The 16,349-nt window shown below is 35.1% G+C and overlaps 1 protein-coding gene across 8 annotated transcripts in view; it reads left to right on the forward strand.

Annotated features, from left to right (window-relative positions):
- The window catches only part of LRCH1 (leucine rich repeats and calponin homology domain containing 1), a 115,110-nt gene that overhangs the window by 84,744 nt on the left and 14,017 nt on the right, over positions 1–16,349 (forward strand). For 3 of the 8 annotated variants that reach the window (XR_005628290.1, XR_005628292.1, XM_039716573.1), the window contains 4 exons: positions 2,566–2,673; positions 6,837–6,946; positions 10,416–10,553; positions 12,048–12,125. Coding sequence is in view for 3 of the 8 variants with exons in the window: in XM_039716573.1 (XP_039572507.1) it covers positions 2,566–2,673; positions 6,837–6,946; positions 10,416–10,553; positions 12,048–12,125 (434 nt within the window). In the remaining 5 variants the exon portion in view is untranslated. The remainder of the gene's footprint in view (positions 1–2,565; positions 2,674–6,836; positions 6,947–10,415; positions 10,554–12,047; positions 12,126–16,349) is intronic. The other 5 variants (XR_005628293.1, XR_005628294.1, XM_039716575.1 and 2 more) reach the window with 2 other exon arrangements.

Here is a 16,349-nt window from a genome sequence, read left to right on the forward strand (position 1 = left end):
AAAATAGCAAATAAATTTAATTCTCCATCCTTCATCCATGAATTGATTAAAATGTTCAAAGTGGTGCTAGTTGTTGAAATTGAGAGTTGCCAAGGTCTTGTGCTATCTTTAATACACCAGACCATCAAGTCTGAACAACTTCTAATACATCTTGCAATCAAGAGTTGTTTTTCCTTTTGTGTTGTGCCATTTCTAGGTCACTGTGTTTCTTAGTTTCTACTGAACAAAGTGACAGCAACACAGACAAAAAAATTTCTACTGTCAGAGGCTGAAGCAATCACTGACAAAATTTAAGTCACAAAGCGCTTTGTATTCTGAAGTGAGAAGTTGTTCCCTTGCAACTGTTCATAACATAACATTGTTATGCAGCATAACATGAATCTAGTGCCTTCAGTTTGGGTGACTTGTAGAGAACTTGAAGCATAATGTTAGTATCCATGGTAGACATGCTTGTATTTCAAGTTAGTTGGAACATATAATGATCAATGGAACTTGACAGTATTTTTCTCTCATTTGAGTGCTCATTACTGTCTTTCTCTCTCTGGATATTTATTCCTTCCATTTGTTTTGTTCCCTAACTGCACTGTCTGTGTACTTTGGAAAATAGTTGAGAATCCCAATTGCTACCAGAGTCAGACTGTTTACCTTTTGCCATAAATCTGTGTACTGTTACTCAGTGTTGACTCAGAGTTTAAGTTGTGCTGACTCTGAATTTCAGCTGGTGTCCCAATAGCCAGAAGCAGTGACCCAGCCTCGGGAAAGTTTAAAGAGAGAGAGCTGTGAAACTCTGAAAAGAAGTTTAAGGTGAAATTTTATGTGACACAATCTCAATTACTATCACGTTAATACTTTGATTCCAAAATTGCGGGTAGGAGAAATCCTACATGAATAAGTTCCTTCTGAATGTTAGTTTGGTGTGTTAGAAAAGAGGGACTTTCTGTGCCTACTGAAACTTTACTTTGGACTTTATTCTAATATTTGAGTGGTTTTAGTTGCTTTTAGATCTGCACAGCAATCTTGAATTGATTTGTGTTTATGGTTTAGCATTTAGAGCAGAGGTAGTTTAGTCTCTAGTTTGGTCTGAGGAACATGGATGTCGCTTGTGTGTAGGATTCAGTAGATAAATGTGAAGATACATGTAGAAAAATAAGAAATGAGTGAATTAATTTTTTTTTTTTTCTGAAGTGATAAGGAACATTGTGATCAAATACAGAAAGAGTTCATTAAGGAGCAACATCACTGTGAAAGGCAGAAAAGATTTAAATCTCTGTCAGAAAATAGGAAACCAGTGTGAAGCTTTGAAAGGATGGATGATATGCTGAAGAGATTCAGGAAGGAGATATTTTAAGGGTGTCAGTATCCAGTTCTGAAACACTATAGAATCGAGGTTTGAGGAAAGCTTGGGCAGAAATCCTTGCCACAATTGAGACAAGAGACAGAAGCACAGAGCAGATGTGGTGGGAAAGGAAAAAAAACTGCAGAAGGATCTGAGGATCAGTAAGAGGTGGTGTGGTGACAGTTAAAGGGAGAGAAGGCAGAATGGATAGGGAGAACGGGAGCTGTATTGCTGCCCCAGTTTAGCTCCATAACGAGTTCATGGGTGGTCATGAACTGTAGGTACAACTTGCTTTTACAGTCATATGGTGAATAGTCTGCAGACTTTTGCAGCTTCTGTGGAAATGTACAGTTTTGTGTACTTCAGAGATTCCAGTCAAATAATTAATGATGTTGTGTTTGTTAGAAGACTGCCTATGGTGCAAGTTTGCCGAAGCTTGTGCAAATTCAGGATCAGCCTTTGGGGGTATTCTATGCCTATTCTTGTCCCTGGGAAGCCTCTAAAAGTTGTGGAGGACCAGTACTTACATAGCATGGTGGACCCGTTGTAGATTTGAATTTGTTGCCAGGGAAGTTAGCAAAAAAAAAAAAGGTAGCACTTCATTTATTATTAAGCGAATTAAAATGAAAGGAAAACATCTGTGGTACATGTACTTACTGAATGTCCTTCAACAAAATGAGAATCCAAGTGATAACGTAGTTGCTACTTCCAAAATCAGCTGGAAAATTGTAATAATATTTTCATATGGATGTGTAATTTTTCTTTGTGAGAAGTGTTCTTTTTATGTAGTTACACAAATATATAAAAATCCTGATTCTGTTAAAGTTTCCTCCTTGAAACTTCACAGCTGGTATATTTACCTTCTGACTCAGAGTCAGGGATTTTATCAGGCTATAATGTAAAATCTATGGGTACTTTTTCTTAAAACTTGGTTGTAAAAAGTTGTGTGAAGCGCTATGGTTACAGTGTTCTTGCTAAGCTTGACAGCCTTAACTGCACATAAAATGTATGATTTGCAAGTACTAACATTTAACTCTTCGTTCTTTTTATTCTGCACCATCTTTCATTCTTTTCTCAAAATTTATGCATTTTGTATTAATCACCTTTGAATTACATCTTTGCCATTACCATACAATCCTAATGCCATATATTAAATGCTGCTGCCCACTTTTATCCCCACTCTGGTCCTTATTGCCACCATGGTTGGACTGGTTATCACTCCCCTCCAGCAGACCCATCCCTCAGTTTTCCTCCTATCTCCTTCAACACACTTACACAGGCACAAACATGGGACAACTTTAGCTACAGTATCCCATCTGAAGGAGACAGTGACAATGGTAGGTGTTCCATATATAATTTACTTAATTTTGTGTTTTCAGAAACATGAGTATGTGGTGAATGCCCCACGTGGCTAAGGACAATATTCTCCAGGGGATGTTTATAAGACTAAATTCCCCAGAAGATGCACTTTAATTTGCTGTGGAATATGTAGTGTCAAAAGAGTGAAGTTTCAGTCTTTTTTTTTTACTCCGGTGAAACAACTTTGTGGGTTTATTTACTGGCTTTATTTTCAAGAGTTGTAAAAGTTGTACTCAAACAGCAGTTAATTTTGCTCCTCTCTCTTCTGCTGCTTTTATTTATTATTTTTTGAAAGTTACTAACTATTAAAATATCCTGCTTCCATCTGCATTTATTGGTGCAGGTACATAACTACCATAATAGAAGAATCCATAAAGAAACAAAGCTGAAACAATCAGCTAAGCAAAAATAGTGATTTCTGTTCAATAGAAACTGTTGTTAATAACCTGTTCACAGTGAAGGTCAGATACATTAGTGGACTTTTACTGCTGCTTTTGTTTTGGTTTTCTCCAGGGTTTTGTTGTCATAATACACTGAGGCACTGATGCAAAGTGGGTCATGTTTTGCCAGCTGCCCTAAAGTAGAAAGGTGTTTCGATATTAAAAGGTTGCGAAACTGTCAAAAGCATCAGATTGAAACCAAGACCATAAATATTGACTGATAAATGCTAACATTTAGCTTATGGTTAAGGAAACTTTCCTGTCTGACTATTCAGGTGCCACTCTGGAAGTCACACTTGTACCACCCAATACTTCATTACTGAAGCCTCTTCACAAAAGGGCGTTTTGTTCTTAGTTCAGGTCTTCAGTTGAGAATATTTCCTATTTGCCTCAGTGCTCTTGATTATAAAACCATAAAATACAGCATATGTAAGGAATCAGCTGCATAAGGGAAGCGAGTGTGGAATACAAGAAATCTGATCCTGGTAACTTGAAAAAATTGAATTTAGTTCATGGTGGTCTGAAGCTAAGTTAACATTTCACTGATGAATTGTTCAACAGAGAAACCTAGAGTTGCTTCTACTATCAGTGCAGAATTTGATCTGTGTTTACCTGTATTTTTTGTGTTTTAATCTTCTAAATGTTAGCATTTCTCTTGGAGTGTTATAGCAGAAACTGCTTTTACAACTGCATATTTTTTAAATTGGGGTTGTTACATTTCTGTTACTTAAATTTAGACTGAATAAGTCAATCAAAGAGAAAAGTTACTATGAACTTTCAGCCTGACTTCAGCTCTGCTTGTCAGAGTCCAACCTTCTTTTTGTCTGTTGTATTTAGAGTCAGGTTAAATAATTTTGTGGTTTGCCTGAAGGATGACATTATCACACTAAGTACTCAGTACACTGAATTTCTTGATGTACAATTAATAGTGCAGAAATTGATGCACAATTAATAGTGCATTGAAATTCAGTGCAGAATTGAAAATTTTTGCCAGGAAGTTTGTCCTTGACAGTGGTATGTTGAGTAGATTATTAACTATGTTATTAACTATTACTCATCTAACTTGTTGACACTTATGCAGAATCTTTAAAAAAAAAATAAATTTGAACAAGTACTACTTAATAACCTGCCTTGAGTATGGATTTAAAAAGCAGAAACTAATTCTTTGAAAGAGCGAAAAGTAGACATTCAGGTGTGTGTGAGGTATGGGCTCCCCTTGCTGGAGGTTGTGTGTAATGCTGAGAAGCAAGCAACATTTAGGACTGCCAAAACATCCTCTATGGCAACACTTACAAAAAAATTCAGTACATAACTAAAACTTTTATAGTTAATGCTTTAGCGTGTGAAGGTTTTTTAATTTTGTTTTTTTAATCAATTAACTTGTTTTCTTGAAAAGCTTCTAATTGTAGTTTCACACTGCGTAAGATTAGCCTGCCTTTTTCTTGTAGTGGAATTGACAAAGTAATGCTAATACCTTTCAGTAAGGTACGTTTGTAATCTGAAATTGGAAGGAAGTAAATCTTGGAACTTTGACTTCACAGAGGCCTAAAAAAGGATAGCTGTGGCCAAACTGAATAAAGACCATAGTAATACTCTAATTCTATGAAAATTGAACATTATTTGGTACTAGTTTTTACTGATAATTATTTGAAATGTTGCTACTGCTAATAAAACTACAGTGGCTTTTAAATACCATGGTTCTACTCTTCAAGAACGTTTTTTATCTAGGTATTTCATCTGTGAGAGGCAGCAAATCTCAATTATTAGACTTGTACAATGAACCAAAAAATCTTATTAATTGCAGCTGCTATTTTTAATTAACATGATAGGAGATTTTTATTTCACCTCTTAAAAACTTAGAAACAGCCTCCAGTAAGTTATTACAGAGTTGCTAATGCAGAAATTTTAATACAGTACAGTTCCGGAGTTAATAGAAATCCTTGATAAGGATTTCTACTCTTGAAAAACTTGGGGTTAGATTTTTTTGTTGTTGTAGCCATCTTAAATGATATAATTTATAAATAACATTTTATGTATTTTTCACCATATATCAATGTTCTAATAGGTTCTGTGTTTTTGGGCATGAACAGTCATAGTCATATGTCACCTTTCTGCAAAATGTTAGGAAGTATGGATCTGTTCATACACCCTGCTTTGGATTTAGAATTAAATTTCAAATGTTGAGTTTGCCTCCTACAAAGCAGAAGATTAAATATCAGTAAAACTGTGGGCCCTTTGCATCTGAAGGCATGGCTCTGCTACTCTGATGCATTTTGTGGCAGGTCAGCATGAGGAATGTTTTTCTTTATGATGTGTGCACCTCTGTGTAGAGCCTTTTGAGTGGTGACACTGATGAAAATATGTTGTCCACCCAGAGAAGGGATTTGAGCTGCAGTCACTCTCTGTAGTTCTCAGTCCTGCACATTCTCTACAGGATGCTCTCCCACTCTATCTCTGGGATTTCTGGTGACATTACAAAGAAAGTAGTTTGCTAATATAGAACTGTAGTATTAGTTGTTCTATTTAAAAGCAGTTCTGTTTAACAAATAGCATTAATATGGCATTCCAGAAATCACTGATTTTACTGAAATTACAGCAATGCAACAAATTTCAGTTCACTGAGAAAAGTTAAATTCGGACTGTATGAGTCAAGTAGTGGAAGGAAGCAAGTTTGGTAATTGGCTATGGTTTATTCTGTCTTGATGCCTAAGATGAATAGCCTAAAGATATACAAGGAGTTTGTTGCCTTAAGGTGTTTATATTAGCTAGGGGAAAGAACTTTGCCTTTTGGCTGAAGTGCCATAGGTGCTGTCTGTCTGTCCCTTTGGCTAGAGAAGTAACTTAGATCAATCATCTCATTACTTAAACAGTCTGAATACAGGTGAACCTGCAAACAGTTGTGTGAGATTCCTCATGACTACACTTGTATGAGGTGGCAAACAGAGTCACAAACAGGGACAGTTGCATTTTGGCTGTACATCATCTTTTCTTCCAACCCATTCAAAGCAGTCACTGCTCGCAGAAATGGAAGGGTAGAGGTGCACATTTGCAGAAATGTCATGTAATAATTTCAAGGAACTGTATTTTGGGCAAAATGATAGAGTTGACAGGACTGGTAGGAAGGACAACCTCCAAGGGCATGTACTATGCTACATTTGCAACATGACTTTTTAGTGTAGGCACTTACTGAATGGCTGAGTCTTCCTACATTTGTCTTTCTGTGGTGGGTTTGTTTTTGTTTTTCATTTTTTTAGCATAACCTTGTCTAGTAAGCATTTTGTTCTGTGTAGGAGGCTTCACGGCTTTTTACGCAATTCAGTATCTTGTTAGGAGAGAGGTCTACTTAAGAGTAAGAGGTTTCTCCTGCTATGTTAAATACAAAGTGTTGTACAGATCACACTCTCTAAGGGACACTGCTGGTGCTTAATCATCTGACAAAACTTGCCCGTTCAGATTAGGATTTGGATGATAAATTATCTGCACCATTGCTGCCCCTGTTCAGGGGCACTGTTCAGAGCAATATCCAAAAAGCAGCCATTCCTAACTGTAATCCAAGATCAGATTTTTCTGTCCTCCTGAGGACAAAAAAATTTTCTAACTGTTTTTGCTGGAGGCACTGCCTAAGGATTTTGCTTAATTTAGAAATAAATAAATCAGAGTGTTTGTTCTTAAACTAAAATCTCTCTTTTTAACAATCACAGTGTTCTTAAGACCACAAAGAAATTTGGAATCAATAGATCCACAGTTCACAATTCGAAGGAAAATGGAGCAGATGAGAGAAGAGAGAGAGCTTGTGGAACAGCTACGTGAGGTATGTGAGTGTTGGTAGAATTAATTTATGCTGATGGAATGTCTTTTTTAGTTTTTCTTTGGGAAAGTTGCCTAAGAAGAAAAATAGAAGAAAGGTTAAATGAGGCAATATTACTTCTGCAAATCACATTGATGAGACTATTGCTGAAGTTCTTCATCACAATCAGATGTCTGTATTTCAGGAAAGACTTTGTGAAAATGAGAAATAATAATGGGAGCTACTTGAATGACATCCAGTTAATCAACATGCCTTGCACTGATGGAATTAACTATTTGTTTAATTTAATCAGAAAGGATGAAGTGAGCACTTGAGAGACAGAGAGAGAGGTCTAGGAACTATTTCCAAGCAGCTGGAGAAATCTTCAGTTTTGCATCTAAAAGGCACAGTGAAATTTATTAGTTCAAGCTGAAAGTAGATAACTAATGCTTGAAGCAGCTTTCTTAGAAATTAAATCAGCATTTCATCAGTGGAAAATCTGATACAGAAGGTGGTTTCCTGATATATTGTCTTGAATGTAAGAGCTAGAACCTGATGGAAAAATTGGTGCATAGGATTTGTGTTACACAACTAATACCTGCGTAGCAATGTTTGTGTGACACCTGGTTGTGTTGACAAAAAAGAGATGACAGCCTTTGCTGTGAGGAATGTCACAAGCCTGAACCTGTCAAGGTTTCCAGGTACATCTCATTAACAGGACAGAGGGACAGATGTTAACATAACTGCAAATCCTGAACATGGTAGGTGGTTTTCGCTTCTCATCTGAATTACAAGATTATTTGTTCTTGCCTCATTAGCTTCATGGAATGGCTAATTGAATAATTATCAGTTTGTTTTAAATAACATCTTCTATTATTTAATTTTAAAGCAACAGTGTTCTTCTCTTTACCAAAAAGTGTTTAAAAGGTGGGATTTTTAATGTAGAACTATGCAGACTTCTAGATTTGCATTGTCTTACCTCAGGCACTCACCTGTTCTAAGTATGAATTAACCTAACTTTGCCCTGCTGATTTTTCTTTTTTTTTTAGTGGAACAGGTCTTGTTAAAGATTTGGCATAGTTGATAGAATGTAGTGTAGTATCAATTTTAAACCTGAATGATGCCAAAAGGACAAGATGCAGGAATTAGATGAGACAGACATATTGGCAGTGGGGAAGAAAATGCGGTAATGGGGAAGTAGCAGTAACAAACTGCAGTAGTTGGTAGTTTCTGAGCCTAGTCTGTTCAGCAGCACCAGCGCAGCTTTTTAACATTTCTTTGAATGAGTTAAAGAAGGGTTACCACAAGTGTATAGCAAGCCCCCAAATTCCTAAAAATGATCACAGATAATTTCCACAAGATTCTTGCCTTGTGCATTAGTTCAATTAATCCTCATAATGAAAAGTAGAACAAGGTTATTCACTGTGTCAGGTGTGATTGTGGAGAAGTAATAAGGATGTCTCTACACAGTATTGGGTCTTACCAGTAATGCTGCTTTAATGTGTTACATTTTAGCTCCACTCACTGTCCTTCTTCACTCTCACCCTGAAATATCATGTCCTGGAATGCAAATTATTTTGTTTCTTGTGAGCAGTTTGATTACAAGTCAATCAGCTAGAAGACTGACTGTGTTTGAAAACACAAAGTGAGATTTTCAAATTAATAAAACTTATTTAGATATACTGAGTCCTTTAGTGACATTAGTTACCACCAGAGCATTTGATTATGTATTGCACAAGAAAATAGCCCAGAACATATAAATTATTAAGTTTGTACTTTATTCAATAAATACATATATTAGTAAATTTTGCTTTTGAATTGTTTAGTAGTAAGTTAGCATGTAGTGAGATTCCACAGAGCCATGAACTCTAGCATGAAATGGCCTTGAGTTAGTATTGTAGATGCACTGTGCTCCTATAAAAAGCATACCCTGGTCTATGCTGAGTAGTCTTCCAGCAGACAAATTAGTGTTCTAACAAATACATTTTTATTTCATTAACTTTATATAATCTTTTTGTAACAGGTTTTGGAAAAACAAAATGTATTCTTTTATGTACTTATTTACTAAAATTTTCTGATTTGTGAATTAAACCAAGGTGAAAATGAAACATTGTATTAGTGAACATGATGCACTCACTTGTTTGCACTTGTGAAGCCTGCATGCAAGTACTTGAGTAGTGTGTCTAGCAAAAGAAAAAAATGGGAAAATATAATGAAACCCCAGAGTGCTTCAGTGGAGGCTATTTCATGGTGAGGCTACCCAAATAAAGGATGTATGAGGAAGAAGTGAAGAGCTAGATTTCTTTAGATTAGATTTCTTGCTTTAGAGTGCTGAGAATATCATGTGACCATCTTCAGCTGCCTGAAGGATAGTAAAAGAGAAGGTGTAAAGCCAGGCTTTTCAAAGATTTACAGTGAACCCATGAAAAACAGTGGCATAAATTGCAGAGAAAGATGTTTCAAATAGTTATAAGGAGAAAATTCTTTGCCATAAGGGCAATGAAACACTGAATAAAGTTGCTTGGAGATTTTGAGGGCTCTCTGTCCTTGCAGATATCTAAAACTTAACTAACCAGGGCTTGGGTGTCACTTCAAATTTGTTAGACTGTGACCTCCAAAAATCTCTTCCAACCTACTTCCTTTATTCTAAAAAGAATTATCTATTCATAGATTTTCATATTCAACCAATATAGGTTGAGGTAAGATATTAATAGAGAGTAATGACATTTAGAGGTTCAACTAAGCAATATCTGTTTAAAGATATTGGGGAGTAATTATCTCTAAGTGTAGAGTTGGAATGTTTTCAAGATTGGTGCACAGTTCAGGAAACTCATCGTACATAACAATCTATTTGGTTTGGGGTTTTTTTAATACTTAAGTATTTTCAAAAGTATTTTATTTTGCAATATCAAATTCTGTTTGTTGAGACTTCTGTTTTTCTTAATGTCTATCCAGAATTTCTCTTTTACATCTGAATGTTTTGCCTTCTCTTACCTATTTTTCTGATTACTCTAAAGCTTCCTGAGTAATTTTTAGGATACTAGGGAAAGATTGCCTTTTGTTCTTTGCTTGTTCAGTCATTAACACAATGTAGTTCTGTTTCAATTTTCAGCTGATAAAGAAAATTTAAGATGGATAAGTAGAAGACTTGGGGGAATGGTAAAAGGAAGGAGTCACATACAGTTCAGTCACATGACTAATTGCATGAAGATGTGTTTTTATACCTCTCTGTATAAAAATAGTTGCATATTGTGCCAGCAGCATTGCAGTGTTGAGTTCATTTAAGGAAGTTTATGTAGCTGAATGACCGGCATAAAGGAGGTTGTGGTTTAGTTTCTAAAGAATTAGTTATATAAAGGAATTGTGGTTTTTTAGTAATAAAAACTCCAAATCTGGCTATGTGCTTACAGCATGGGAGATGAGGGTATTTATTCCCTTTTTGTCCCATTCATGCATTTCTGTGTCAAAGTGTGCCTGCATTGTTCCTTTGCAGAACATAGAAACGAGACTGAAGATCTGTTTGCCCGAAGACCTGGGCTCGGCTCTGATGGATGGTGTCGTTCTGTGCCATTTAGTCAATCACGTGCGCCCTCGGTCTGTCGGGAGCATTCATGTACCCTCACCAGCAGTAGTAAGTTGCATGTTTCTTGCTACACGGAAATGTTTTACTGATTACTGTTTCATTCCCAAATGATATTTGGGTACATAAACCATGTTACTGTTCAATGAAAGATCTTTGCTGTTAAGGGCTACATTTGTATGATAGCAAATGCAAATGTTCATTACCTTTAATATATGATACATTTTTATGTATTGTCTGGATATATGTGTGCATATATACAAGGACATTTATAAATGAACAAAATTATCCTGCCTTGTCCCTGATCTAGCAACAAGATCAGGTATTTTCATAATGGCATTTCTGTTCAGAACAGTATGAAATGCTTTGATTACAAGTTTTCATTCTAGTACACCCTTAAAAAAGAAAACTAGCCTGTCCTCTGTTGATTGAAAAAAAGTAAGGTTGGCTTCAGCGGTGTATGGCTTAGCAGATGTCATGCTACTAAATCGCTTAAAACAGTTATTAGTATATTTGTCCTGTTGGGTTATTGTAGAGGTGATTCCTTTTACCTGCAGACAGAACAGAAACCTGCACTGTTGTGATTTAATATTGGCTTACCTAAATCTAAGGACCTGAAGATTACAGGACATAAACTGTGTGCACTTACTAAAACTTAAAAAAACACTATTGTGTTTTCTCTGATTATTTCTTTTATAGATAATTGTTCCAGGTTTCTGGTAACAGTCTGGTTCTGAAGAGGTTTTGTGTGTTTTCAGACTATTTGCCTTTTTTCTCTTTAATGTACATTTTGGTAACAGTTTGCCATGTACACTCTGATACTTGATTCTGAGAATACCGTGGTGGATTTTGGAGGCAATCTGTAAGAACTTTCAAGAAGACAGATTTAAGAAAAAGATACTTTTTTCAGATACTCCATTGGAATTTCTTTTGCTCTTCCTTGACTTAAAATAATTTCTGTCTTTGGTAAAAATATGACATTGCCAAAATATACAAACTTGAAATTCTTCAAATTTCAAGGGAAAAAAACTTCTCATGCTGATTTTTAAAAATAAATATCTCCTGGTGTTTTCTGTAACAAAATGCACATATTTTAATTTTTTTTTTAATTTATTTCAACTTTATATTGATTTTCTCTTCCTTGAAACAGCCTTCAAATTAGTTTAGCCTGGCAAATTAGTTCTTTGAATTCCTTGCTACTACAGTGAATTCTTGGTTTAAGTGAATATTCAGGAATTACAGTTATTTCACATCTGATATTGAGAAACTAAAATAGTGAGGAGTTCGGGTTTTGGTTTTTCTTTTTAGTAACATGATACTTCTGTAAGTATTTGGTGAATAGTCCTGAGTTTAGACAAATTGTAGAAATGTTTGAGATTCTAAAGAAATAGGACATTGATTCTTCACAGAAGTTAATATTGCGTATAGCTAGTATAAATTTGTGAGTACATAAACTATTTAAAAGGTGTGAGCCTCTTAATTACAGTTAAGTCTGTTCTTCATGACTTCTTTTGCCATAAATGATTTTTTTTTTCTGTTCTACAGCCTAAACTTAGCATGGCCAAATGCAGGAGAAACGTGGAAAACTTTTTGGATGCATGTAGAAAACTGGGAATACCAGAGGTAATTTAATTAAGTCCATAATTTCTAGATGTTCAAAAGTGAAAATACATTAATTACATGAAGGCTGAAGGATAATTTTATGAACTACAGGTTTTTAGCAATAAAGACACAGAATTTAAAAACTGAGCTAAATAATGTGATTTATTACTACTTTAGTGAATTTAAATGGCTTATTTCATAGTACTTAAAAATTGCAGGTGTTGTCTCAAAAGAGTAATTCGCTATTATCTCTAATTATCTCTTTTTTTGCTATGGAAAATAAATAAGGAATTATGATAATGTATTCTATAAGTTGCCAAAAGCTTGGTAATTTTTTTCATTGCACAACATAACTGCATTTTTACCTTATGCCTTTAGAATATGAACTTCATCCTTTTTAATTTTATCTTTTTTGCAACATTTTCATTTTTTACAATGTTAATTTTTACAATGTGTACAATGTTTTTACAATGTTACAATTTTTTACTCTATGCATTGGTGACTAATAACAGCCTCATCTCTTGTATTGAAATATTTCTGCATTGATTTGAAGAAAAGCATTGTATGTTAAGTATGGAAAGCACGTATGTGTAAGATTCTATCATGTAGTTATAAGTAGTTGGAAACAGGGAAATTGCAGTGCTTGGTGTTTACTGATTTTCATTTAAGAATGGTATCACTCATCATGTAATTTATTCTCATCTTCATAACTAATGTAATGAATACTGCAGTTGCATTGGGATTATTTCAAAGACTCCCTTATGGTTTATAAGAACCTATTAAGGAAAGGTTAAATTTCAAATATGTGACCCTCAAAAGAAGGTAAAGTGTTACATAAGGTCTTTTAAACTGAACACGGGAGAATTGCATTATGTATTTTCACATTGGTGCCTACATATGACAGTATAATGAAGGCTGAGTTCTTTTTCATCTGTTTCAAGAATGCTGAAATGTAAAGATATTTTGTGTGATTTCCATCACCATCCCCTTGGAGAGCAGATGGTAATGCAAGATTTCATATTGGGAAAGAATTCTAGTTTCAATTCTTTGTTTTATCTATATTTTAGCACTTGATTTGGAGGATAGCAAAAGTGACAAATCATTTTTGCTATTTGTAGGAATTTTGAGGGGGAGACTTTCTTACAGTTCCAGTGAATGGTTCATCAGAAATTTAATTTGACAATTCAGTGTAATGGCTGGGTCTCTGAAGCTGTAATGGTTCATTTAGTTCTTGTAGTTATGTAATTTATTATGTTAGAATGATTTAATATTAAAGGTAAAATTTCACTTCCAAGAAGATGAAAATTTCATTGTTGTGGACTTCTAGACATGGACAATTTGTTAAGCCACGTCATAATTTTTCTGATGCATCATAAATTATTAGTGAATAGAATACAGGTCAGATTTTCCTGGCTGTAGCCTTTTGGGAAAGAAAAGGCTAAGATCTGTTTTCACTGATATTGTGAGATCTTTCAGAAATCTTTCATTCTTTTTGATTTTGGATTTCTATAAGTAAGCCCTCTGGAGAAATATTTTTTTTGTACATTTATTACCCCTCCTTTTTAATCCTTTCATCAAAATTGCTGTTGAACTCTTTAGGATTTAAAAAAAAATTATTAAAGTTTATTTGCTGAAGAGTTGCATGGAGGCTTGGGCACAAAGCCGCATCTTATGAGTCTGATTGGTAAACTAACCATCTTTGTGTATCTAAATAAGCATTAGCTTCTTTTGAGGGGAAAACTCATGTACTTAAACATTAAATGAATTGCTTGCAATTCTAAACTTACAGTAGCTTTTAAGAACTCTGAGCATATTTTGTTTGATTAGCCATTGGTAATTTGCAAATGTATATTTGCAAAATTTGCTATATTTTGTGAAAACACATCACATTGTGGAACTAGCTGGTAGATGCTAGAACTTTGCTGTGTGTTGCAGGGACGTGGATTAAGAATGCAAAGTTGTGTAATAGTGAGTGTGACAGTCAGCTGTCAAAGTTTTTAAGGAACTACAGATGGCGTGCTCATGCTGCTTCAGATTGATGAGCTGTGCAGTGCCTAACTATCTCTGGAGAAACCAGGAAAAGCAGTGCAGTGAATGGCTTCTTTTTTAAAACAAGCACCTTATGTGGCAAAGTGATGGGTTCTACTTTTGGGTCCTTACATACCTGTAGGTATTGGGCTTTTCTGTGGTACTTGAGCCTATGTCTAGTTCTTGAGAATTGACTTGAAATTCTGCTGCATGGGTTTGGAAAGGATTTTAAATGGTCTTAATTTGTGTTGGTTTGTTTTCAGTTATTTAAGGAATAGAGTACATGCTGTTTCTTGAACTCCACAGGTTTGGAAAAATTTCCTGTTTAGTCATGTAAAATGAAAATAAGAAAATAGCTAAGTAATTGCTCTGTTGTGCTGATGTGCATGGTCTCTTCCTTCTGTGGTTTTCAGCATTCAATTTTTGGATCAAAATTACTTTCCCAGAATGATCCTGGGAAATTTCATACAAATGTAGAACAATGCAGCTGCTATCTAAATGTGTCACACTGAGTGTCAGGAGTTGGCATCTTAACCAACGAATTGAAAAGCCAAAATTGAGGAACATCAGTGTCTCTTTATAATGACTGGTATGTAGAAGACTCTGAAAGCAATTATCTGCCAGGTGAGAATTACAATACTGTGGGGAACACATTGAAATCGATTTCTGTTAACAGCCACATGATGCTTCTGGTTGTGTGCCGAAGGAATGTGCTGGATCACAGGCCAAAAGGGAGGTTTGAGGTCTGACCCTTAATAAGAAACTAAAGAGCAATGCTCTGGCTGCAGCAGGAGGCTATCAAAAGTGTGAGAATTGCAGAACAATCAAGTTGTGTCCAGTTTTGCCACTAGGCTTTGCTGTAGCACCTTATCAGTGAACCTCTTAAACCACTTTTTGAGACAAAACAAGTTTTCTGTTTGATGTGAGAAAGGGATGTTGGCAGGTAAGTATCTGAAAGCATGAAGATTCAGAAAATGTCTGCTGTGCCCCTCAGGAGTTGTATAAGGAAAAGGTTCAATCTTTGTCTCTTAGAAAATTGCTAAAGAATACTTTATTTTACATTGTTAACTAAAACCCATCACATTACCTAATTTACCTCAGCAGGGCTGAGGTCCTGCTGCATTTTTCAGTGACATACAGTACTTGGATTGTGCCATTCACTGGATTTGCATTGTTAATGTCACATGAACCCACCAGTAATACCACCCTAACTGCTTACTCAGTTCATCCATGTTGCACCCACCCTCTCATACTTTGTGGGTTTGAAAAATAAACCTGGATTTTTTACTTCTCTTTTGCGTGGAAGTGTGGCCCCCCAAAGAGTCAAATGTAATGGTTCTATTGCTGTTTTTCTCTTTCTAGTGACATCTCATGCCAGAGATATTAAAAATTGTCAGAAGAGTGAATTATCATCACATTACCTTGTATGTGAAGTTATGGAAGTATTTTATTTACAACTGCTCTTTCAGAAACCAGTAACAATATATGTAAATAAAGACAAAAATATTCATGCAGATTTCTTCAACTTGTCATTGGCAAATCAGCATTCATACTGGGAGCAAGGATGTAGACTTTCCTATTTCAACCTGAAAATTAATAAGTTAATTAAACTTGAGTTTTTATTCTTGGTAGGTGTTACTCCTGTAATCCATATTACAGGGTATTATGCAATTTCAGTAGTGTTAACCAGTACTACTCCTTTCAAAAGTTAAAAATACTTGATTTGTGGTGGGTTGAATGATACTTTACTATAAGTAAGATTTAGACCAAAACAAAGCTGTACATGCAATATGTTTGAAAGACAAAAGTTACAAGTTTTGGTCTGCATTTTTTCTGGTTCTCAGTTATGAACAAATAAGGGTACCAGAAATAGGATCTTCTAGGCATTTTTTGAAAAAGAAAATTAAATCTTTTCAATGTCTGTGAAATTAGCTTTATACAAAGACACGAATTAATTTTTATGGTATTCAGCTTACACTAATGTAATCTCTTAACAGTTTAGGCACTTGAGTGTATTTTGACCCTTTATGGGGTCAGATCAGAGAAATACAATTTATCTTTTTGAAAAGAAAAAGAAAGACTTTCCCCACGTAACATACTGTATTGATTGTCATAAAGTTTAAAAAAAGGGTAGACTGAAGTTATCGTGATTACTACTAGAATGGTAATTTCTATTTGTAAATGGTAGTGATAAAATGAAATCTTTCACAGCCAAAC

The sequence above is a fragment of the Passer montanus genome, unplaced genomic scaffold (assembly GCF_014805655.1).
Source record: "Passer montanus isolate IOZ18808 unplaced genomic scaffold, ASM1480565v1 scaffold36, whole genome shotgun sequence".
In the NCBI taxonomy this organism is placed as follows: Eukaryota; Metazoa; Chordata; class Aves; order Passeriformes; family Passeridae; genus Passer; species Passer montanus.